The sequence below is a fragment of the Pangasianodon hypophthalmus genome, chromosome 15 (genome assembly GCF_027358585.1).
Source record: "Pangasianodon hypophthalmus isolate fPanHyp1 chromosome 15, fPanHyp1.pri, whole genome shotgun sequence".
NCBI lineage: Eukaryota > Metazoa > Chordata > Actinopteri > Siluriformes > Pangasiidae > Pangasianodon > Pangasianodon hypophthalmus.
In genome coordinates this window covers 18,961,791-18,986,813 of record NC_069724.1, presented here as the reverse complement: position 1 = coordinate 18,986,813, position 25,023 = coordinate 18,961,791, and the positions used below count along the sequence as shown (strand labels likewise).

Here is a 25,023-nt window from a genome sequence, read left to right as displayed (position 1 = left end):
GGGCCTTTTATTAAGCAGTAACAACCTTAGGAAAGGTAGTGAACATGTCTGCACTTGAGAGGTACACATGTATACACACACACACACACACAAACACACACGCAAAAGGAAGCAAAGAAGTCTCTATTGAACTTCAGAGTGAGAACTCTGAGGTCACAACAAAGAGAGGCACACTTAGTGATAGAAGCAGAAAGATAAAGGGAAATGTGTGAGACAAGCAGTGTAAGCCTATAGGTTTTTTGACAGATGCATGTAGTTGTCTTTGATAACGTTTCTTTTCAATGTGTTATAAATAGAAAGAAGCAACAGGAGATACACTTTAACTGACAGGTCAACAATAAGAGATGAAGATTGAGGGAAAAAAGGACCTTATATAGCTGCCAACCTTTCTTTTCATCCACTCTTATACAGACATTATAGACAAAACAAAAGACAAAAGGATTTACTCAAATTCAATTCTTCATATGAAACTTTCCTCGCTCTTTCGCTCCTTCTAGAAACCATCAAAACAAAGTGTAAGTGAGAAAGCAATTGTTTTTGTAAACAGGTAAACATTTTGTTGTATGCTAATTTGCCACAGCAGTTTACCTCGGTGAAAACAATTTGCTTAAAAAACTCTGCAAATGAAGCTTGAAATATTTTCTTAAAGTGGTGATAAGTTTAATTCGCACTTCCCTGTCAAATGTGTTAAAGACGCTCCAATGTCTCTTCCTCACTTATTTGTAATTGCTGTTGTTCTTTATTCTTTTTCCCCAAGAATGTTCTAGCTTTATTCCACACTATTTCAGAACCTGTATAGTAAAAAAATAAGCTGTAGATAAAAACCATATACACAACACAATACATAAAAATGTGTGATGTATCTCTTCTACATAGTGGGATAAAACTCAGGTAAACAAACAAAATTAATCAGATGTGTATTACAAGCAAATCATTTCTTTATGCTGCGTAGCCTCGCCGTCTCAGTCATTTCAGGTACAAAAAACATCCAGATAATCAGAACTGTTTAACACAACCAATAAACATTCTCCATAACAAAGATCCTAATCACTGTGACATGTATACAAACTGCAAACCAATCACTATAGAGTGCAAAAAAATTTAATATAGTATATAGCAAAATACTGTGCATCTTCTTACATGAGAAAGGCTCCAGGTTTGTAGATATTCCTACAAAATGAAATGCCATGCATCCAAAAAGCGCTGTCCTTCGCCTGCTTGAGTGTTGGTACCAAAGAAAGTTAACCTACCATACTGCAAACCTGCATGCAACAAGTGCCATACGGATTGTGCAACTGATCCACGGTTTAGAAGGAATTCTTCTATGTGAAAGCAATGCAAAAGCAAATCCCGCCCTAAACAAGACCACATGGCAAGTGTGAAAATGCCATTATTTTCCATTTTAATACACTTAATTAGGTCATCATACTTTTCAGTAAAATTACATTAATTGGCATTTTTTTGCCTAGTTGATTGAACTTCGGGGCAAGCACACCTGCCCACCCTTCGCCATGTTCAAAAATACAGTGTGCTCACAAAATCCCATTCTCCACTGCAGTAGGATAATTTCCAAATGTCTTAGCCTAAAAGATATACAATACCCATAATGCAGTCAGGTTTGCAATGCAAAATGCCAGCGTGACATCATAACAACCAGCACAGACTTATTTGCCTGGCAAGCTCTCAAGGCTCATTATTATGATTATTATTGTTATTATTATTATTATTATTATTATTATTTTATTAGTCCATCACAATAAAAAAATCAGGGCTTATAAAATGTATTGAGTCAGTAGGCAGGTAGTGGTGGGAGGTGACAGAATATCAGAGGGTTTGAAACCATAGCAGCAAAACAGTACATAGACATAAACTGTCTTAAGACATAAACTGTTGCAAAACTGCAGAACATGTGACTGTGATCCAACTGCTCTGGAAGGCTCGATTTTATTCATTGTTTGTTTCACTTTCATTATTTCCCCTTTTTTGGAAATAATCAAGTCATGGCGTTTAAAAGTATCATTCACAAAAAGTGTGAATGTAGCGATGGCCGGAACAGTGTACATTTTTTGGGGAATGTTACTTTGTTACTTTGAATGAAATCAAGGTCTGTCTCCAGAAGAATGGGGATTGGTTGAGAGTGACCAATCAGAGGTGTGGGAACATGCATCTTATTCCCGCCCCCAGAGTCTCAAAATTCAGCTCAACGGCACAGTGTAGCTCCTCTGAGAGAGGAAAAGCCAACGTGCACACACATGTCATTGCTAAGTGTGTGCGGAACGGAAGTACACTCGCGCGAAGAAGCTTCTCTGCATGCTCGATTCACTGCTCCTCACTCAGGAATAGCTTTGTGTACTCACAATTCACAGCACCTTACACTCTCTGCTAATGAGCACGCTCGCTAACACTGTTGCACATACTCAGGTCGACTATCCTCGCACTCAGTCCAGTGCCAAACACTAAAGGAAAGCCTTCCACAAATGCCATTCATTGAGCAAGCTATGCTTTTCAATTCACACTGCCTATGATGCCCAAACATCACTCACTCATTAAGAATACTGCACTTTGACACCTTTGGTGAGTAAATATTAACTGCAAAATCTCAAATATTGGGATGTCAGATTGTTAGAAAGGTCCATTGCTGTGTATGTGAACATATGTGAACAAATATGTTTGTAAATCCAATGAAATTTTCATTCCTATGCTCAGTGACAGTTCGAACTTTCACAAAGTTTGGATTATAACCGGTGTGTGCTGCTGCACAGCTAGGGGCTGAAATGAAGCTTATGTGCACTTTAGTTTACGGCTCTCTATAATATACAACAAATATTTATACATTGTACTGTAGTTAGAAATGAGTAATAGAAATTTTTTTAGCAACAGTTCTAACACGTGACAATACGAGAGCTGGGATTCTGTGTGTTGAGCACGGATGCACAATTCTCAGAGTAATTAAACACTCGCGCACACACACACACACACCTGCATGTGTCCAGACGCCCAGGCGAACTCTGCACCTGTTACCATGGATACGGAGAATGGACAAGATAGGGAATTCCACAACACCCTGAAGTGAGGGATACAGACCATGGTGGGAAAGAAAACGAGGGCAGAAGAGAGAAAAGAAAAAAGGAGGAGGAATGCAAGATGATGTGGGCATCCTGGAGAGAGTGCCAGTGCTCATCAGAGAAGTGGGGGTAATAAAAACAGAAGGCATAGAAGACCAGAAGAAAGAGAAGAATATTGGGGAATAACAGAGGAAAAGCATGAACCAAGCGGATCTATTCTCTCTCTCTGTATGTCTTTCTGGTCATGTTTTCCACTTTCCACAGCCAGGAGAGTCCTTGCATGCATGTGTGTGCATGTGTGTGCATGAGTGTGCATATGTGCATGTGTATGTGTGTGTATGATAGAAATACAGAGAGAGAGAAAGAGAGAGAGAGAGGGAAGACCTGCTTCAAAAATAAAGTGTTCAATGTGTGCAAATAATTTGTATCAAATAACAGCCTATACTAAAGTGTTACAAATAATCCATCAATAGTAATATTTAATTAAAAAATGATTTCATTGTGTTCATCTGCATCCTAAATCTGTGTGTGTGTGTGTGTGTGTGTGTGTGTGTGTCAGATCTGTCACAGCCTATGAAAGTGCACTGAATGTTTACACTAAGCAGATCCCTTCTGCTTTTCCCATTATGACCCCCCATCCCTCCACTGCCAGACTGAGAGAGAGAGACAGAGAGAAAGATGGAGGGCGAGACAGATGGAGGGAGGGAGGGCGGGATGGACGGGAAAGAGTGTGTGAGAGCGGGAGCTCTGTGTGCACTAAATAACAGGCCATGTTTTATTTCCCTGTGCTGAACACCTGCAAAACTTTCAGAAAGAGAGGGAAAAAATAGAGGGAGGAAAAAGAGGGAGAGAGGGAGGGGAAAAAACGAGTGCTGTTTGAACGCAGAGGCCAGACAAAAGCCTTTCATGTGAGAGCCCTTCTCCTTTCCGTATCTGGTTACATTCCTCTCTCTCTCTCTCTCTCTCTCTCTCTCTCTCTCACACACACACAGAGCCTTGCCTTCTCCCTCTTACAAACACACACTCTCTCCCTCTTGCATGCTCCATTTTTTTTTACCTTTCTCTCTTTCTTTTTTCTCCTTCTCTCAACTCTCTCTTCCATAATTGTCTTTCATAATAGGTTATAAAGTCATAATTTTAGAACCTGTTACACTGCGTTAAAATCTCGATGTGAAATTTTGTAAAATATTAATATTTCCCGAGCTCTTTTAAACCACCCCAGTTAATTCTGAGTTGACACGGTTTATGCTTGTTTTTACATTTAGAAACAAAATAATTTCATTCGTTCCCATCCTTAAAGCCTTAAAGAACAAGGTTAAACCTAGATCCCTAAAGAGTTATTGGGTTTGTCCCTCTGGAAGGACCCTTCTATGTAGAGCCATATAACTCAGGGGTTTCCCTTTTAGAAATGGTTCCAAGTGGAACCCATTTAGAAAGCTAGAACCATTAACCATTACCACACCTGTCTGAGTGTTGATAAATCTGATTAATCAATGTTGTATTATGTGATCTCTGCTAAGGTTGTATCTTACACTATTACTTTCAACACACGTGTGTGTGTTTGTGTCTGTGTGTATGAAAGTATATGTAACTTGCTAGCTAGTATTATTTACCAAGCTAACTATACTAGCCAGCTCACTACTCTCTACACTAGCTAACCTGATAAAAAAAAAATCAAACAAACCTGGTTGTTCTCCTCAGTAATTCAGAGTAAACAAATGTCACAAACGAAGTGTGCCTAGAAGTGAGGACATCTTGGAATCATTTCCTAATGAGATGCTGCCGAGGACTAAATTTACAGCTAAAATCCTGGCTAACAAGTAAGTACGCCTGAGCTTGGAATTTATTTCGCCCAAACAAGTTGCAGTTTGCATGTCCTAATCAAGTCGTGTGGCTGATGTGAATGTTCACGTAAACAAACAAACCAATTGCAGCTACAAGCACAGCCAGAGGCGAGGTGCTGATCAAAAGATTTCCTTGGGTTTAGAGGGTGAAATCAGATGTGTGGCGATATTTTCAAGGCTAATGGATCTGTAGGACTTTCAGAAGGAATGAGCCTGTAATATCAAGGATTTGCTATAGCTTAGCTACAGTAATGTTAGCTTCAGCCACTGCAGCTAGCAAGACCAATAAGTAAAAGAATAAGTAATTGAATACAGCAGCTTGTTTCTATTGCTTCAGGAATCCATTATTTTCACATTCATATTTTAATGTTCGTTTAGCTAAATGATGTCTGAGGTATAAGGTGAAACCAACTGCTTTTGGAAGCAGCTCGTTTTTTTTTTTTTTAAGCTTGATACAAAGCTCTCTCCACCAAACCAATAAAACTTGGTATCCAAACAGGACTTTTGCTTCAGACTGTATCCTGGCACCAAGGTCACACAGCCTAGCCTCCTAGCTTATTATCTACATCTTTCTGGAGGCTTCAGGGCCTCTAAAATAAATGGAGCTCATTCGCATAACTACTTGCAGTTACCCCCCACCCCAAACCACCACACACCCATACTCATGTCACTACTCCAGTGAGACAGAATTGGCAGGAAAAGGTGTACAGCCACACACTCACATGCTTGGCCTTCTCTTTTGTATAAATACATAAACAAAAGCGTATACACACATATATACACACAGCTATTTCCATGCATACATACGAAATACACACATTACACATACAAATTAATAGAAGTCACACACACACACACACACACACACACAAAATATAGCTGGAATTTACCTTTTTCGGTATAACCATAACCATACCATTCCACACACAGACATTTCACATGTGCACACAAGCACACACACTTATTCACAGCAGCTATACTGCGGCCCTTGACAGAATGGAATGTATGGGGGAGATCCATGTGGCATCACACACACACACACACACACACTGCCAGATGTTCAACTGCCAATAAGGAGAGCAGAGAATAGAAACCTCTTTTCAATTTACAGTCACTCACTCTCTCTCTCTCTCACACACACACACACCACAAACTCACCCTGCAGAAGCATACACTGAGGGTTTAATCTAAACCTTTTTGTTCACTATGGTGCTAGCAAACCACAAACTGCTCAACAATGAATCTTAAATCTTCCTTTTCAGCACTGTTTATCCCAAAACTAGTGCCAGTATCTACCAACAATTTAAACACATAAATATCCATTAAATTACAATGACAGACGTTATAAATTGTTTCTCCTCTAATTATCCATGAACAGGAGATGAATTGGCAATTTTTTTCTGTCTTACAGGCCGATCGATTTGACCATAAAATACCTTAACCCCCACTTCACCACAGGAAATGACATCATTAAAAGAGGAGGGGAGCCTTATGACCCACTTAAAATACATGCATCCACATGCAAACCCATAAAGCTCCAGCTGTCAGGAGATCCACAGCAGAATCCAGAAACAATGCCAGTGATGCAGTAATGATGCAGTGATCTGTCTCAAGCCACAAGTTCATGGCACTGATGCTGTGTGAAAAGTGTGTGACACTGATTTCTGAAATATTCACTATAATAAACTGCAGTGTGAAAAATCCATAAGGACACACATGGGCTGATAAAGAACTATCAATATACTAACAGTGTCCCAAAATAAAAAAAAACTGTTATGGAAAATTCTACACTGAAACACACTAAATATGTTTATATTGAAATATCCATGATGTTCTTAGAGATTCTGGTGCTAATTTGTTGGTTGAAGCTGTATTTTCATTACTCCCATGAGAAGCTAGTTGGTTGTATGCTACACTGACAGCACAGGGTGACAAAGCTAGCAAAATCACAATGGTGTTTAACAGGAGCAAAAATTTTGAACAATATCAAACATAAAGGATAACAGTCAGGTTCCAACGTTAGTTCCTTAAAACAAGAGCGTGAACATCTTTTCTCACTCACCATTTCCCAGCAATGTCAATGTCATGTTAATGAGAAATCCAGCAAACACTGAATTCAAACAGAATACAATGCGGCTATACAATGCACTTGTCCTGAGTTACAGCAGAGACTTGGAACCTGGTCTGATGAACAGAGTGTACAGATGAGGAGGTGAAGGAGCTGAACAGACTAAAGGACTAAAGTGCTGCTGCATTGCTCTCTCTAGGTATAACTAAATCCCACTAGCATGACTATCAGCAGGTAGTTGAACAGTAATGTGGGTAATGTAGGAAGCCGTTAACCAAAATGAAAGTAGACCAACATATCGATGATGGAAGTTTAAACTAAAGCTAGTATTAAACATAATACGAGCAGGCCTCAGAAATCAGCTTTACACATACAACACACAGACACACCGTGAACTGCACATGAACGGATACTTTCCTCCTCAAACAAAACATATTTGCTTCTGCATAGCAAGACAAATGTGGTGCATTGTGTCCTACGTACACAAAACAACTACACTTGAAAAGTTGTTTCAAATTCCCATGGATGATGACCACTGTAAGATATTTGTTCTGAAGGCAGGATCCAACCCTTAATGCTAAGAAGAAGAACCATACACTGACCTAGAGCTGCCATCTGAATCTTTACCAGAACAAAATAGTATTCAAAAGCATCCTGTAAACTGTAGATCAATAAATCCTAACTCCATGTACAAAGAGAGGCTGAAACCAACTGCTATACACAACACTAAATAGATTGTAGACTAAAGCTGCAGTCTGGATGTGGTTAGTACATGAACTGACCACAGTCAACCTCTATTAAACTGTGGGTGAATAAATAGCATGTGGAAAGACAGTGAAACTGAAACCAACTCAAGGATGAACAATAAAAAATCTGTTCATCTCATAAGCATTTAGATCTCTAGAACCCAAAAAAGGAGCAAGTCTAATTCAAGTGAACTGATAAAAGAATTATTGTACCTAGAAAGAAAATCTTAGCAGACCCGCCAACATTGTTTATAAGAAAATCTTAGCAGACAGAGAAAAACCACAAAATCCCGAGCGTGGGTTGGTGGACGGGAATGACTCCATGCTCCAATGATATAACGCACTGGTTAAACTGATATATTGTCTGGATTTATAAGCTGAATGTATAAGCTTACTTCATACATCTTAACACTTAACTTAAACTTAACACAAGTGAGTGCAGTGAGTCCCTACAATGTTACACATGACAATAAACTGTCCACAAGTATAGTCAAAGCTGTTTACTGATCAACTGACAACTGATCATCAGCACAGTTTAAAAATGGTCTTTACATGTTCATTACTGACAGGAGAATATCAAAGAAATTAAACACCTTATCTGCCCAAAGAAGAACACAAAACATTCACTTTATTAAAAAAAAAAAGGAATGAAATTATGAAAGCCTTCATACTGAAAGAAATGCACAGCACATCTTACCTTGTACTTTTCTTACTCTACATCCTGTCTGTTAATACAGAAGTAAAAAAAAAAATTATAAAAACAAAATAGCACATTCCACCTTTTTTGCATACAGGTAACCAATTTCAATTCCCCTCACTCAGATCCAGCCTGATTTTTGTTTTTGTTAGCACATAGACTACCTGATCATGTTATACATTCAAATGGCATGGATCAGCAGTATGTTGGTTCTGGTGTAATGTAGGAGTAAGGGGTTATGTCAAGCGACAGCTGAAAAAAAAATGCAAAACAAAAGTCCAGTATCACTACTATTTAATAATTAATAATTAATTGCTGCTAGAAACAAATGCATCTTTCACATCATGCATCGGTTTCCAATCAGTGAATCAGTTGAATTTTATCGTGTTCAGTCTGGCTGTTGATTTCAATGAAAAAGCAGTAAGGCTTAGTTTTTTAGGTGTCTTCCGTATAACTGTAGCAAGGGATCAAAAATTGCAAATGCAACGGCTACACCATAGATGTTGGCACCTCTGCTTTAGAGAAAATTAGCATTGGTAAGCAGATGTTGCTGGACTAAGCAACTGACTAAGCAGGCAAATCAGTTAACTGAGTGATTGATTCATTCACTCATTGAAGAATTCAATATAAAAATTAAAATAAATACATACATACATACATACATACATACATACATACATAAATAAATAAATAAATAAATAAATAACTGACATTTTTTATTAAATCCAAACCTAACCGCTGTCACCATCTTGGTTTAAAGTACAGTAATAACATGAAATCTAACTTTTCATCTAAAGTGAGTGTAAAATGCCTCTGAGATCAAACCAAACACAAAGTAACACACACACGTGTAACTATGAACACTCACTCACACTCTAACATTAGCTGCTGTCATGGCTTAGTTATGGCAGTCATTGCCGCACTGCACTTGACGGTCTCTAAACAAGTCAGCCACTTTAATTAAAAGTTCCTGTTTTTCCGAAGTGTGCCGCTCACCTACGGAGCTTAATTACCAGCAGGGCTGACACTCGCGCGTCTTTATTTTCAGACGACTAATTATACTTTTTTTTATGATACCCTTCACCTCCTGAGCAGCTTCGAGCAGGCGAGCAGGTGTGAGAGTGGGGAAAAAAAGGAAAAGAAAAAAAAGTGGCACATTCTTTTCAGCTCATGGAGGGAAGAAGTTCCCAACGCCACCAAATGTGCTATTACTATGACAGCACATTACAGGTGCTGGTGAGAAATGAAGGAGACAGGGAGAACTGAACAATCCATCACAGAAAGAAGTCAACTTGGACAGGATGAGAAATGATCTATAATCGACATTTGCTTCTGAATGGCAGGGTGTAATAACGAGTACAATGTGTACTGGTATAATAACTGTATATCAATGTTTTTAATACATCACACTCTTAGCATACAACTTAACAACTCCAAAAAAACAAAATTAAATGTCAATAAATAAATTATAACTGTGCAGCAGCAGTGCAAAGATTTAATGATCCAGTGGGGACACTACAAAAAAAAAATACATATTTTTAAGCCGGGCTCATGAGAAGATCATTCTTAGCCTTCAGCAGTTTATCAAAATAATATAGGAACATTAATCTTCAATGAGGGGTCCAGTGTAGCTTTACTTTACATTGTGTTTGTAGTTTTGACAAACTGCTCAACTTGCATTTTCATCTCAAATAATGCATATGCATATACTTCTAATACATTATACTGGGGAATAACACTGATTTTTATTAGGCCTGAGCAGTCTCTCCTATTGTTTGAATGGGAAAACCTGTGTCACTGTGTGTAATGTTTATTTTATATAATTGTTTTGGTTCATCTTCATAAGGAGTGCCAATCATTTCGGAGCTGTGACTGTATTGTATTGGTTTGTGCTATAGTGTATAATTGAATATTGCCCTCTATGGTGGACCACGATCCTGTAAACTTGACATTTCTTTACATTGTATATGTGAATATGCATGGGATGATAATGAAAGTGAAAAATTAAAAATATTTGAGCTATATTGCATTTTGGAAAATACCACAGGATTCTTATAATAAGCACATTATAACAGCATTATGGTATAAATCATATAACGGGGTAACACTTCAAATTTTTATCATATCAGATTTCTACACGCTTGAAAAACACCACAGTATGTGCACATAAACCGGCATTTTTAATATTCTGGCTGTTAATGTAATCGCTCATTTCGGGAGCCTGCATAAAAGTGCTGAACATGTTAACTTTTGGTAAAATATGTGGAATTCAATTAGAAGAACTCAAGAACCTAATTTTGCTGTAGTTGTCATGTTTTCCCTACTTCCATCACACAGAACCCAAAAGTGTGAAAGCGTAAAACTAAAAACAATGCTAAATATTACCATTCAATATGCATTACCATATGTCGAGAAATATATATTCCAGGGTGCTTGAGTGGTCAAACAAAAAAAGTTTCCATTTGGAGATCTCGAGTTCAAATCCCGACAACGCCACAGCCATAACTGACCCAGCTTTCTGGGTGGGTCTCTAGCCTGTTGATTAGCATGACACTAATGCATGATTTTGTCCAATCAGTAGTGGGTTGGGAATTTGAGACAAGTGATAAATTAACAGAAAAACCAAAAATAAGTGTGTAGGTAGGGTACTAGGCCAACACAAAGGGCCAGAACATCTTCAATGCACCTTGATGTAGATTCCACAATATCTGAAACTGTACTGGAGGGATGGAGCACCATTCTTCCAAAATATATTCCTTTAATCGGTATTTTGATGTTGGTGGTGGAGAGTGTCGGTCCAAAATTTCCCATAGGTGTTAAATTGGAATGAGATCTGGGGTCTTTCTCACTGAAGTTTCTGCCATCCGGCCCCAAAAATGACCCTCTTTTAAAGACACTTCCGATATGGCCATTTCAGTCACCTGACCTAAAGCCCATTAAAAACATGTGGGGTAAGCTGAAGGTTTAAATTCATTAGATGTCATCATACAAACACAAAAAAACATTGTCTTGCCTCAGTCTGGGCTCTTTGTGTATAAAAAATGCTATGAAATACATAAAATGCTTGAAAATTCTAGCAGAATGCAGTTTCACTCACGTAGCAGGAAAAAGTCAGTTTAGTGTCTGTGCTTGCTGTAGTCCTGTTAAACACAAATTGGTCACAACAAAACAGCAGAAATGTCTTAAATGGAGGGAAAAAAACAGAATTGTTCTTTCCTTTGCAGTTGATGTTAATTTCTCCACAGAATTTACAGCTCAGTAAGTAGTAGTGAGCAGTTTGGCATGACAATTTGTATCAGGGTATATTTTGCAATTATCAGCATTGGTATAAAATAATTGTATAAACCAAACAACAAATAGATATACATAGACACTATGACTGACTATAAAATTAAATTGTGCTTCAACATGATTATAAACAACAAATTTTTCATGGTTTGTGATAAGCGTTAACAACTATGCATATTCCACATGCACGGCTTATGATTTAGAATCTCGTAGCCACATCAAATTGTATATATGAAATCAGTATTTTCATGCTGCAACTCTCAAAAGTAGATACAACATTTTTCTCCCATGCCAAAGCTTCACATTTTCTGCCGCTGTACTATATATATATATATATATATATATATATATATATATATATATATATATATATATATATATATGTATGTATGTATATGTGTGTATGTATATATAAGGTGAACAACATGCAGGTAATTTTAATAATCTGAATGGGTCAACTAGAAAATTATCTAAAGCACTCAGTAATGTATAGCTCAATAATGTATAGCTCACATACCAAATATACACATTTTCTGCAAAGGTCTTGAAATTCAGTGTTTGTTAAAAATGTGATGATACATTCACAATAATGATATAACTGCTGTATATTAGTAACGTAAACATGAATGTCTTGCTTTTGAATATTCGTCTGCATTCTCCCTGAAAGTTCAAATGTCCAGAAATGTAACCTTGTGCATATTAGCATCTATACAAGTTGAAATTTTACATCGATAATGCTGGAATTGCCTCTAAACAAAATCATAAATGCATCTGCATCTTATTGTATTATATTTTATCCTACTACACACAAAAAAAATAATAAATAGCACACTGACACAAGATTATTTTTCTTCTTACATTGTGATAAAGTGATATTTTAATATTAATAAACAACCTACACTAATTATTTTTATACACATTTATTTTTTCCATAGTCTGGTCTTCATAACCTTCGCAAAGTGTCTGTGTAAGTAACTGCCGAATCGAATACCTTGTAAGTGAATCTTAGTTGGCAATTCAGCGATTCTCATTGATGTAAGATTTCAGCATGACACAACAGGCCCCTACCCCATCACATAAGCTAAACACTAGTAATGAAGTCATGTTTTGTCTTCAACCCTTTGGATCACCTCATATACCAACACTTTTTATACTCCAGTTTCAGGTCATGTTAACAGTCTGAGGTGGCCTTATCAAACCTCAACAGAGATTAACACACACACACACACACACACACACACAGGCTGCAGGGAAGTAGGCTGTAGGCAACAACAATGTCAACAGGCCCAGAATCCCAGCACACACAAGGAAGTGATGTAACCTTGGGGAGAGGGACACAGAGAGCTCAACTGCTTTTTTTTTTCTTTCTTTTTTTTTTTTTTAGTAGAAACACATTCAAAAACAAAAGAACAGACTGCATTGTATGACAGGTCTAATTTTTAACTGGGCTACACATTCTTCATATTTTGGGGCTAATTTTATTTTGCTTAGGATGATCAGCTGTGAGAAAATACACCTATGTTGCACACAAAATTGGTGTTATTTCTTGTTAATTCTTGTTCAAGTGCAAACTGAGCATTACAAAGGCCTTGCAAGCTTTTTCAAGGTTTGTGGCACAGTTTATATGTGGCTTTTCACTGTATAAACCACTACAACCACCATACAACTGTTATACAACAGTTACACTTACTCAACCACATCAGCCGGCAATACAAAACCTGTCTTCTTCAGAGCATCACTGGTGAGAGATATTTAAATACTGAGAGATATTTAAATATACAGATCAGCTTTTACCCACTGGCTCTATTAATGATGTACAGAGTCATAATATAAATAACTTTTGCCTCTGTTAGTTTGCACCACAGCTAATCACGGAGTCTTGTTTACAAGTTTGTAATAAGACAGTGAATCACAGTACATTCCGACTGACAGCAGGGACTTGATCTCATTGGTTCTGAGCTGTTTCACTGCCTTAACATGTGACTGTAGAGGTAAATGTAACACATATTGAGTAACATTACATACTTACTTGTTTGGAGTAGTGGTTTGTAGTGTTTGGAGGTGAGCTAATGTTATAGCATTGCTTTACATTCCAGCCATACTTCTATTTTTATATTTATCATGTACAACTGACAGACTGCGTGGACAAGGCTGAACAAAATAAACATTCTTTACACACAAAAGGTGGCATCATTTTGGTGAACTACATACTGCAAAGACGTATTGAGATTTAGGATTATCACAAGGCTATTTATGGGTTTTTACATATAAACCTGTACACCAGTATAATCAGTAATACATACTTAATGCTAATTACTTGCACTACAAACATACTTACATTGCTTACATATTTAATCATAATGATTAATCAAATCAATCATAATCAGCCAAAGCCTTAAGTAAACTTGGACCATCATGTTACGTATGCTGACCTAAGGACAGTTTTCTACTTTGCACTGTACTACTGAAGTTGATTGAGCTTCAGTATATAGCCTTCATTAGTAAAGCAGAAGCCATAAGACGTAGTCTTAAGTCTTATTCTTTTTTAAGCATTCTTCAGGTTATGAGAGTTATCTCGTGACTTTTTGTATATAAACCACAGCAGCAGTCACACAAATTATAACTATGCTTAATGTGACGCACTTACACCTTCACTATTATTGCATGGCAACCTACACTACGTAATTACATAATTATACATTTTTAATCACCATATAGTCAAGAAACTTCGGTATCAATACCTGATCAATTTTAGGTTTACTGCCGTATTAAGAGGGTTGTAATACTGTTTATAGGGACGCCGCCACTGCTGGGCCCTTGAGCAAGGCCCTTAACCCTCAACTGCTCAGGTGTATAAATGAGATAATTGTAAGTCGCCCTGGATAAGGGCGTCTGCCAAATGCCTTAAATGTAAATGTTTATATATGGCTGCATCATTCTTAACAGGAATTACAGTTTTTTTTTTTTTGTTTAGAATGGAGATCATGATTTTTTTGGACCAATATTGTATATGTATTCATTTTTTACATTTCTTTTAGCACTGTGGTTGCTATATTTCCCTAGCACATGTTTGTAAATGATTGATCTATTAGCATTTTTACAATAGGCATTAGGCAAATTATTAGCCAAACAAAACCTGACATTTATTATAAAACTTTACTCATATTAGGGTATAAAGAGTGCGGTCCTCTCAAACTCAAAAGGAAATCAGTAATAGTAATGGCTGGTTAAATAATTAGTCATGGTAATATTTCAGATCTGCTGATAGCAACTCATAAGCCGCATGTGGGTGAAAGTCGGTTTTGACAAATGTGCTCTATACGTACTGCATGCAGACTCACTTGCCCATTCAGTCCTTTCTTAGTCATCATTTGTTTAGGACAAATTTATTCCCTCCCACTACATGCGGGAGTTTGGGTCATTTTAAAATTCACCCACGGCTGTGCAACGTTTATTTCTTCTGTAGACTCACTGAGAATCGCTGGTCTTCTTGTGTGTGCGTGAGGTCATGTGGTACAACATCGATGGTCATTGGTCACAGCAAACAGCACTCTGTTTTACGCAATGATGCAGAATTTATGCTGACTTTGAATCAAATTGAGAAGCGAATTGAGATTTTAAAGTACAATTTCTTGTGCAGCCATATGCTCTTATCAAAATTTGTTTAGTATGGGTACCATAAAACTGGTCCAAGAACAGCATCAGCAGAATGTTGGAGCCAAAAGGAACCTCAAAAATCAAAATCTTTAAAGGTGTATTTAATTAAAATAGTGTAAGACATCATCTTTACACTGTAATAATAATAATAATAACAATAATAGTAATGTCTGATATTTTTTGTTAAGCACCTAGACAGTGGATTTTCCCATATTTATTATGTGGATCCGATTAACATACTACACATTTTAGCAAATATTAAACTTTTTTTTTTTTTTTTTTCACTTTAAAGCTGGCAGCGAGGCTTGTGGAGGTAGTTCCTGTTCACAGTCACTGGCACTGAAGAACAATTCTATCATTGCTCTTGGCTTTGACTAGCTGGCACAAATGTCCATTTTTACATGTAGAGCATCTCCTTGCCAAGATATTTTTACCCTCAATAACCAAAGAAGCCTGATGAGAAATAATGAGAATAATCTCAAACAAAAACCTTGAAATGACAGCTATTATTACTGGGGTAATTATTAGCATTAGATTGTAAATAACGCTAATACTATCACTATTACAGGTTAACATTCCTATTAATTCCCTAATCCTACGCACAATTAAAGCATGGATCTCTCTCTCTCTCTCTCTCTCTCTCCTTTTTTTGTCATCATTCTGCTTCCCAAGAGGAAGACAAAGACAGGTTGTGAGGCACAGGATCGTGGGAGGAGAAGAGATATGAAGTATTAAGTGTCTGGTTCCTTCCCACTCTATACCCAAACATTCCCTGTAGTTCTCAAGGATTTTATATATCTTGCATCCATCTTTATCAATCTATCATCATCTATCCATCTTAAGTACATCAAACATTGTGCAAGTCATTATTAAAAGCCAAACCCGGCCTTCATCCCCGTGAACTCGGACAAAACTGAGAGTGCCATGAAGGGCCCTAAGCTGCCTGTGCTCTAAACACTTGGGGAAATGAGCAAGGTTGGCATCGAGTTGAACACTCTCTCTATCTTTCTCTCTCTCTCCCACTCACTCTCTTTCTCCACTCTGCCATCCTGGATACAAAGAATCACTCACTAGCAAAAGGTTTTAGCGATAAGACCCTTCTGAGATTCTCTTCAAACATTATAAATAAAGTTATAATATCACCATAGTATTTATTTACTTTTTGTGGTATATTTACTGTTTTTAATGGGGGTAGATTTGCACTTTTATGAAACGTTTCCATGTATTTCCGTGCCAACTGCAAGTTGCATGGCAACAGGGGTAGTTGGAGTCCAGAGCCAACACCACCCCCCTCCCCATAACACACTCACACACAGACACACACCGCGACACAATTCATGGGGAAAAACACAGGGACACAGAGGGAGGTGGAGGGGGAAATGCAAATTAACAAAACCCTAAATAACATACCAGTCTGGGAAAAAGAAAAAGGAGAAAAAAAAAAACAATGCTGACCGTTCAGTGTAGACACAACACAGTGGCTCAGATCCTCGCCGAGAAGACAAACTCCGGACCGGAGTCGGCGTGACCTAAAATGACTAATTCAGCGATGGCTGTCTGGAAACGGAATACCGATTTAACTTATTCAAAACATCACGTTGTGTTTTGCTTCCTGGGTCGAAGGGGGAATTAGTCCAGGGTCAAGGTCATTTCTTTCTTCCTTCTTTTTTTGGCAAGCCATCATCATTGTTTAAAAAAAAAAAAAAAACACTACTCATATCTAAGTGATGAACACACACTGATTAAAATAGTCAGTGTTAGCGTAAGGGCGGAGTTAAACTACGCATAACAGAAATATTTTTAAACTACATATATTGCCATAGAATTATTTCAGACTGCTGACATTTTAATTTCATTTACATTGTCTGACATAGACATGTTACACCTACACACACACACACACACATACAATCATCTGAAGTACCAAGGTGGCACCAGGCCCAATCATTTTATGTATTCAGACAGCGTGCACACAGCTATCCTATCTGTTCGGTATAAACCTCAGCAGCAGCCATCTTCTTATGACACCAACACATAAAGAAATAATTATAATAATAAAAGTCTGATATGATATCAGCCTCCTACTAAAGAGCACACGCACTTCAAAAGAGCGACGTTAATGGACATGTCAAACCCACGACACACACACACACACACACACGCCCTGGTGTGAAACAGTGACATGAATGAGATTACAACAACATACTTGAGCCGGAGAAGTGCCCACTTCCCAGTGAGGTCGGTCCATTTTTCCCACTGCTAACCGGAGGAGAAAACATCTAAAAAACAATTATGGTAACATGTCACAAATGATTGACAGACAACAAATTATCTGTAAACAGCCTACTTTTAATCCATCATCATCATCTCTAAAATTTACACATATAAACAACTACAAACTAACAAACATTAACAGACAGTAGCTGCTATATTTATTATCTAAATGTTTTTTAATATAATCTCCCTTGATTTAAAAGCAAATTGATTAATCCCCGCAAGTAAATTCAGTTGTTCCATCATGGCAGCGTGTAAAGTGTAATGTGCAGCACAGTTAATGAGAATGCAGCACAGTTAGTGGGAATTATGTTTACCAGTACCAATTATGTTTTTTATTTTGTTTAATTCATTTTATTTCCTGCAACTCTAAAGCATCCTGTCTTCTCTACCCTTCTCCCATATAGGCATCATACGGTGTGTGTAAGTTAGCTTTTTAGAATATTTGTAATGTCTATAAAGTTGACCGATGGACTGGATGAGTATCAGAAACATGACCAAGCAGGGCATTTCCTTCCTAAGAGGATGCAATCTATTAAAACATTTAGGTTATCAAAGGAGCTTTATTCCTGTTGGTGATGCTACAAATACAAAACGCCTGCTAAATTCCTAGTGCTGAAATAACTTTTGCAGTGATGAAATAAGTCTCAGAGTGCTGAATTAACCTAGAACCTTACATTTACACTTTCTATTATATTGAAAGACTAAATGTTTATATAAATCCAGATGGACACAAGAAATCACTGATTTTAATTTAGCATTAAGAGTTAATTCATCACAGTAGGTGTTAATACATCACTGAACCTTTAACTGTGCCCTAAAGAAAAGGTCTGATTTGCCTAATCTGACACTACAATATGCAACAGGAAAATGCTAAGGATTTCGCAGCTTAGAAAAGAGAAACCTGTCACTACTAAGACATTACTATGTCCACAAAAAGATTACAAAAATAAACAACAACATTTTACAAATCAATGAAAGAATAAAGCATGAAAAAATGTGTAAAAGTGGGATGCACTACCATTGATGTTGGGAACGTTTTCAAATCGTTGTTTCGCATCTATAAGACACCAAAATGCCTAAATGAAATATCACATCTCTCTACACAAAACACTTCATGATCAAAATGACAATAGCTGATACTTTCTCCAAATTTTAACACTCTAAACTACATTCAGTGCATAAAGTGCATATGTACAAAATCCCTTAATTCAGCATGTGCACCATGAAATACTCTGGTACGTGCAAAACCAAAAATAAAACAGAACACATTACGTTTTGCTTTAAAATGTAGGTTTGAATCCAAATTTCTTACCGCGCTGAAGTCTAGTAAGTCGCTGAGTTCTTTGTCTGTCCCTAAAGCTGCCATCCTCTGCTGATGATGTTGCATTTTGGCAAAATCACACAAACCTGAAAACATGGGAAAAGACACACACACATGCACACACACACACACACACACACACACACACACCAGATTAAAGAGGAGGCACGAGGAGGAGATCCTGTTTCAGATCTTCTTTTAAAAAAATAAATTCACATTTTAAAAATAATAAGCAATGAGGCATTGTGAAGGCTCACATCAGGTTCAAAATTCCAAGGAAAAAAATTAAAGCTAAATAAATCAACAGCATGAACACACACTGATAACCGCTTGCTGGTGCACCCAAGAAACATGACAAATTGTTCTCTGTGAGAAGAGTTTGCATTTTAAAAGAGAAGTGTGCATGCAAGGCCAGTGATCTAAAACCAGTATTTCGTTAAAACAAAGAGAAAGAGACTGAAGGGATTCCTTTATTTTATTCCTTTCCTTGTTTCTGAGTGTGTGTGTGTGTGTGTGTGTGTGTGTGTGTTTTATGCATAACGCCTCATCAGCACGGCTGAAATGAGAAACCCTACTCTAATAGATCTATTAAAGACCATTTAATGTTAGTTGATATAACGGATCAGCTGTTTGGGGAAAAAAAACTTAAAGGCAGACAACATAAAAGAAGATGAAAGCACATTATGACAATACTTATACTATTAAAATAGTGCAAATGACCTACGAGAGGTCGATCACTAACACAGCGCGTTCATGTTACAGGAATACGAACCGAACCGCGGCGGCTGTAGAAGCATTTTAAAGCCGGATGAGATGGAAATGTGGGGAAAATAAAAATATTCTCAGTGCTTTGGAAACGGATTTGGAAACAAATGCAAGCCGAAGCGTCTTGATTGAAGCCGAAAACACGGTGCGCGCACGCTCGCGCGCGCACACACACACACACACACACACACACACACACACATACATACACACACACAAACACACACACACACACACACTGCAAGGGTTCTGTCAAAACTTGATGCCTCAAGGTGTTTAAGTGCAACCCCCGTTACAAGGCATTTTCATTTTAACGTGTTACACGCTACACTTTCCGAACCTGAACGTGGAATAGAGCGCGCGCGTCTCACAGCGCGTTTAAATTTAAATTTTAAATTATAACGGTCGCTCTAACGGTTTATTAACCGTAAAAGCTTCACGTTAAAGTTTAGTATATCGCATTCTACTTGACTGCCAACAATGTTTGAAACTTTCAAGTGTATACACATGTCAAATGTGTAAAATACAGGGAATGAACTAAGGGATTTCAGTGTGTCCGAAATAAAGGAAAAACTCGAGCTGTTCTGCGTCCAAAACTTGACATTTTGAATCAAATTGAGACGTTTAAACCGTGTGTCTGTATGAGAGGATGCGGTCACTCAGTCACGGCTCAACACGCCAAACAGACAACACTGAGCGCATAAACATACAAGCAAAACAAACATGACATGTAACAAATTACCTTCCGTAGAAATGTTCATCCACAAAAAGAAAATGCCGACGTTTTCTGGAGTGTTGTCGTAAATTCTCAGTGCCTTTACACCAAAACGGAGCACTTTTTCCCCCGTCACTAGCCTGTCACTCAAGTCAACTTGCTAGCTAGCACCGTGCTAGCTCAAATCGCTGTCCGACAACGGCGTTTAAATAAAAAAGCTACATTTGCTTCAAAACCCGCCGCGTAGTCTCCGGGAACGAGCAGCATAGAGCAAAACGCAGGTTATCGCCTGTTGTAGTGGGAAGTTTTAGAACACATTTCTGTGGTCTCTCATTTGCTGTGAATAGTCCAGTCTCATAACTCATATCTTTCCTTAACCTTGGGCACAGTTCCAGTTCCTGACTCCCTCTCTACTGATGGGCGATTCGTCGGCGATTCATTCATTTTGAACGACTCTTTTAAGTGAATCAGAAGAATCGGCTCTCAGGAACAAATGAATCGCAAGTCATTTACTCTGAAACAAGCTCAATAAACACAACGTTTCTATTCGGCACCGCTTAGAATATGTGTATGTAAACATTTAACTCTTAATTTTTCAATAATCTGACATCTTTACGCGCTGTCATCATGTATAGGACATTTTTTTCCATCCAGGGACATTGGTCATTGTAAACGAATTACATAAATAATTGTGCATGTTAGAAAATATGTTCTAACTTTGGTGACAGCCTCAGTGAGCTCGTGCACTTTTATTTCTCTGTGGTGCACGTCTGTTTTTATGAGAATCTGAGTCAAATTGCTATTTGGAAACCAGTATTTCTTTGTCCGTGCCTCAATGCATAATCTAAAAAAATGTAAAAACGAGGCTTGTTTGTTTATAGTAACCCTCTTTTCATGTTTAGAGTAAGCGAGTCACGGCCACTATTTTTAAGAGTGGACAGCAGCGCGCGCTCAGAAAGACGCGCTTCACACCGCCGCACACAAGGCACGCGCTTCACCCTCCGAGGTCCGAGGCTCTGTCCTAAACGGCATGCAGTCACACTCAGTAGGGTGTCAAATGGTACCAAGACTACAACTAACCGCATTACTATTGACATGTGGGTCTTTAAAATATTTAGTTTCTGTAAAACTATCAGAAAATTTGTATGCTTGCTAATGTGAGGTGTGTCAGTGCATCGTAAGCTCACAAACATAAGGGCGCTCTCTCTCTCTCTCTCTCTCTCTCTCTCTCTCTCTCTCTCTCTCACACACACACACACACACACACAAACACCAGATACATTGATGCAGCAAGGTTTTAAACATTGTGTACACGCACTGACCACATGCACTGTGTTGGTGCACTTCATATGTGTGTGCATTTAGACACTGTAGCTCATCAATCTATGCACAATTTGTGTTATGCCTTTGGCATTTCATCAGTGCCAGTTTCTGACCAAAGGAGCACTGTTCACTCTCGGGAGAGAAAAGGGTACTCCACTGTAACTTTCCTTCTCGCTGTGGTGGTACCCTCAAGGGTACACCTTTTGTACCTTTTACCCACGAAGGTGCATGTAGTGTACTTTACTCTAATAACTAGTTATGGTCCATTTACTGTATGTAACTTAAACCATTTTTAAATGTACATCATACCCAAATTTCCTGGTGAAAGACATATAAACATATTAAAGGTAGAAAAATGTACCCTTGATTAAGTGCACCACAGCAACAACTAAAGATACAGTTTAGGACTATTTCCTCTGAGAGTGTTTGCTGAATATTTTTTGCTGGACTATTCTCAACACAGCTGTGATTTTGCTTTTTTTTTTTTTTTTTTTTAATGTCTAACAAACTTACATCATTGTATTGTCATTGCTGTACTGAGAATGTTCAGTGGTGGTCCTGTAGAGGACAGGTTAAAGAGTGGCTGAAAAAAAATATTGCTGGATTAAAATAGGACTTTTTTGCAGATTAAAAACTGGGCATTTAACTCAATAATGACTGTGATAGTGTTCCTAATACTGTTATTACGATTTTTCTTGTGTTGTGCAATTAAAAAAAACACCAACCACACATGACATTCATTTGCATTGCATTCGTTTACTTGTTTAGTATTACAGTTTGTCTATTACTTAAAATAAAGACTGCACACTTTGCAAGGATGATTCTATGCACAAGAATATTGAGCTACCAACAATTTCATTAATTTAATATGTGCACACATTCACAGACCCATCAATGCATGACAATATCACACAATATTGGAGATGTTTCTTTTGGACATGAGGAAACTGAAGAACAGACCATAAAGAGACTGTAGTATTATTTGTATTTAATGGGTTAACTCAGAACAGAGAGTTGTAGTTAGATCCATACATACTGGTGAATTTATGAATATATTGTGCACATTTGAATTTTCCATGCTAGTTGTAAGTAGTAGCACCTGATACCTATGGAAGCTAAGCAGTGTCTACAAATAGGAAGTAGTTTGCAAAGGCCAATCCAATTCCAGTGTCCCATATGGGGTCTGACAGTGATATGACATGTATTCTGTACTATCATATAAGATGATTGCAAGACCATGTGCACTTATGTTTGCTTTAATCCTCCCAGATAGGTGGTGCTGTTGTGCAAGAGGGGAAAAAAACATTTTACATACTTCAAATATATCTGGTAAGATGTATTCACCAAAACAATAGCAGAAACAATCAATCCCAAGATCACAACACAACCCTCTGACCAATGTCACAGTAAATGTACGCATGATACATTAAAGACTCATCAATATAATATTAATAAAATGATAATACTTCGAAAATAAGGATGTACTGAAGTACTGTAGTAGACTTAAGAACCAACCTTACAGAAAAAGGCCATAGAAAACAGCACAGGCCCCTGGAAATAATATATCACTTCTTTTTCTGTGTCTCAGGTTGAGATATATTGGGTTTGTGCACAAGAACACCAAATCTATTTATAACCCTGATGTTAAAAAGCAATACCTTTCAGTGCTCTAACACCGACATGCTGAGGACTAAGGCTGAGCTTTTAAGCCCAAGGGGGAGTCATGCTGCATCCAGACACAGAGGGCTCGGCTGCAAAGCATATTTTTGGATTTCTTTATTCTTTATTATCTGCTCCTGAGCAATATGGGGCCTCGGTTCAATGGAAATAAAGACAGAAGGAGTAGAAAAAAGAACACAAATGATTTAGTGGTGGTTTCTTTCTTCTCCTTTTTGGCTGTTTTACAGTAATAATTATTAATCACAATGCTAGAATTATATATGTAAGTGTAACATAAAGGTGATGATATATTAGCATGACGTTATACTATAATGAAATCTGATATAGTTATACTGTTGATGGTACAGACAGAGAAATCACAAAAAATATTATTTCCAGGTGCAATACTTGATAACTGATGATTTCTTAGTGACTTGGTGAATTATGTTCAAATGTTTAATAGACACTAACAATGTGGGAACAGTATTGTTCAATTTATGTGTCATTATTGAGAGCTCTCAACACTGATATCATGGAAATGGAAAAAAAGATATGAGGGCAAGTCAAATGAAAGTGCAACAAAAATTAGAAGACAGCATATTAAATTTGTAGTGGCAAAAGTAAAAATGTAAGCCTACTACTGGTCCACTGTTCTCAGTAGCCCCTTTCTAGTGCTACCTTAAAAATTACACAATTTTGTGACATCGATTGGCAATTAACCATGCAAAAAAAAAAACCTTCATTTGACTCACCCTCATATATCTCTTTCTATTCTTTGATTGAAATAACTATGGTTATATAACTAAATTAATTGAAATAACTAAATTTAGATGGCCTACCATTTTCTGAACTCTATCTTTTCGGTTAACAATTGCCATGAGTGAAGGAACAAGTTTTACAGTTTTGAAATGAAAGCATTCCTAAGTAAAGCTATATGAAACTTAATAAAGCCATGTAAAACCATTTCTGCTGAATTACAGTACCAAATTTCAGCTCTGCTTGCCATTCACATAAAAGACCCTGGCTATGTATACATGCACAAATATGTATAAATGTGTGACATTTTGTTGTCATATTCCAAAATTCGGTCTGACTCTTATAATAGTTCAGGGTATGTGAGAAGGTGTATGCGTTAATAAAAATACCTTTGTCTGGAATCCCATTTCCTGTCAGTGAAACTGGCCTTGCAGTGTTTGGTCTCTAACATTCAGGCCTTGAGAATAATAAAATGAACTAATGGAGCAGAGCACAGGATGAACAGAACACCCTGACATGTATTGAGTCTAACAAAACTCACTGCCATTACATTACACGCAAAAAAATGGGTGAAAAGTGAAGATAGTAGAAAAAGAGAGAGAGAGCAACCAGAGTGAGTGTGTGTGTGAGGGAGAGGAACTAGAACCTGGGAGAGAAAGAACAGGGAAAGAAAATGAAAGAGATGCTAAGTAATCATTAATAAGGTTGCAATGCCTGCAAACCTCTGAAAATCTTCTGCCAAGAAATAAAAGGAAAGGACGAAATGAATAGTTTTGGAAGGAAGTGCCGTTTTTATATTCCTTTTCTCCCTAAAACCTAACCTGGATGAGGAGTGACTGATT

General features: G+C 37.5%; 1 protein-coding gene across 11 annotated transcripts in view; it reads right to left on the bottom strand.

Annotated features, from left to right (window-relative positions):
* Positions 1-20,880, bottom strand: part of LOC113535549 (transcription factor 4) — a 158,050-nt gene extending 137,170 nt beyond the window's left edge. For 4 of the 11 annotated variants that reach the window (XM_026928930.3, XM_026928932.3, XM_026928935.3 and 1 more), the window contains exons 1-4: positions 20,471-20,880; positions 18,955-19,049; positions 18,661-18,699; positions 17,572-17,644 (exon numbers count right to left, since the gene is read on the bottom strand). In XM_026928930.3, the coding sequence (XP_026784731.1) occupies positions 17,572-17,644; positions 18,661-18,699; positions 18,955-19,049; positions 20,471-20,489 (226 nt within the window). In that variant the 5' untranslated portion in view covers positions 20,490-20,880. Of the gene's footprint in view, positions 1-1,140; positions 3,672-8,420; positions 8,449-17,571; positions 17,645-18,660; positions 18,700-18,954; positions 19,052-20,470 lie in introns of those variants that run through there. The other 7 variants (XM_026928939.3, XM_026928933.3, XM_034311234.2 and 4 more) reach the window with 5 other exon arrangements.
* Positions 20,881-25,023: the final 4,143 nt, after the last annotated feature.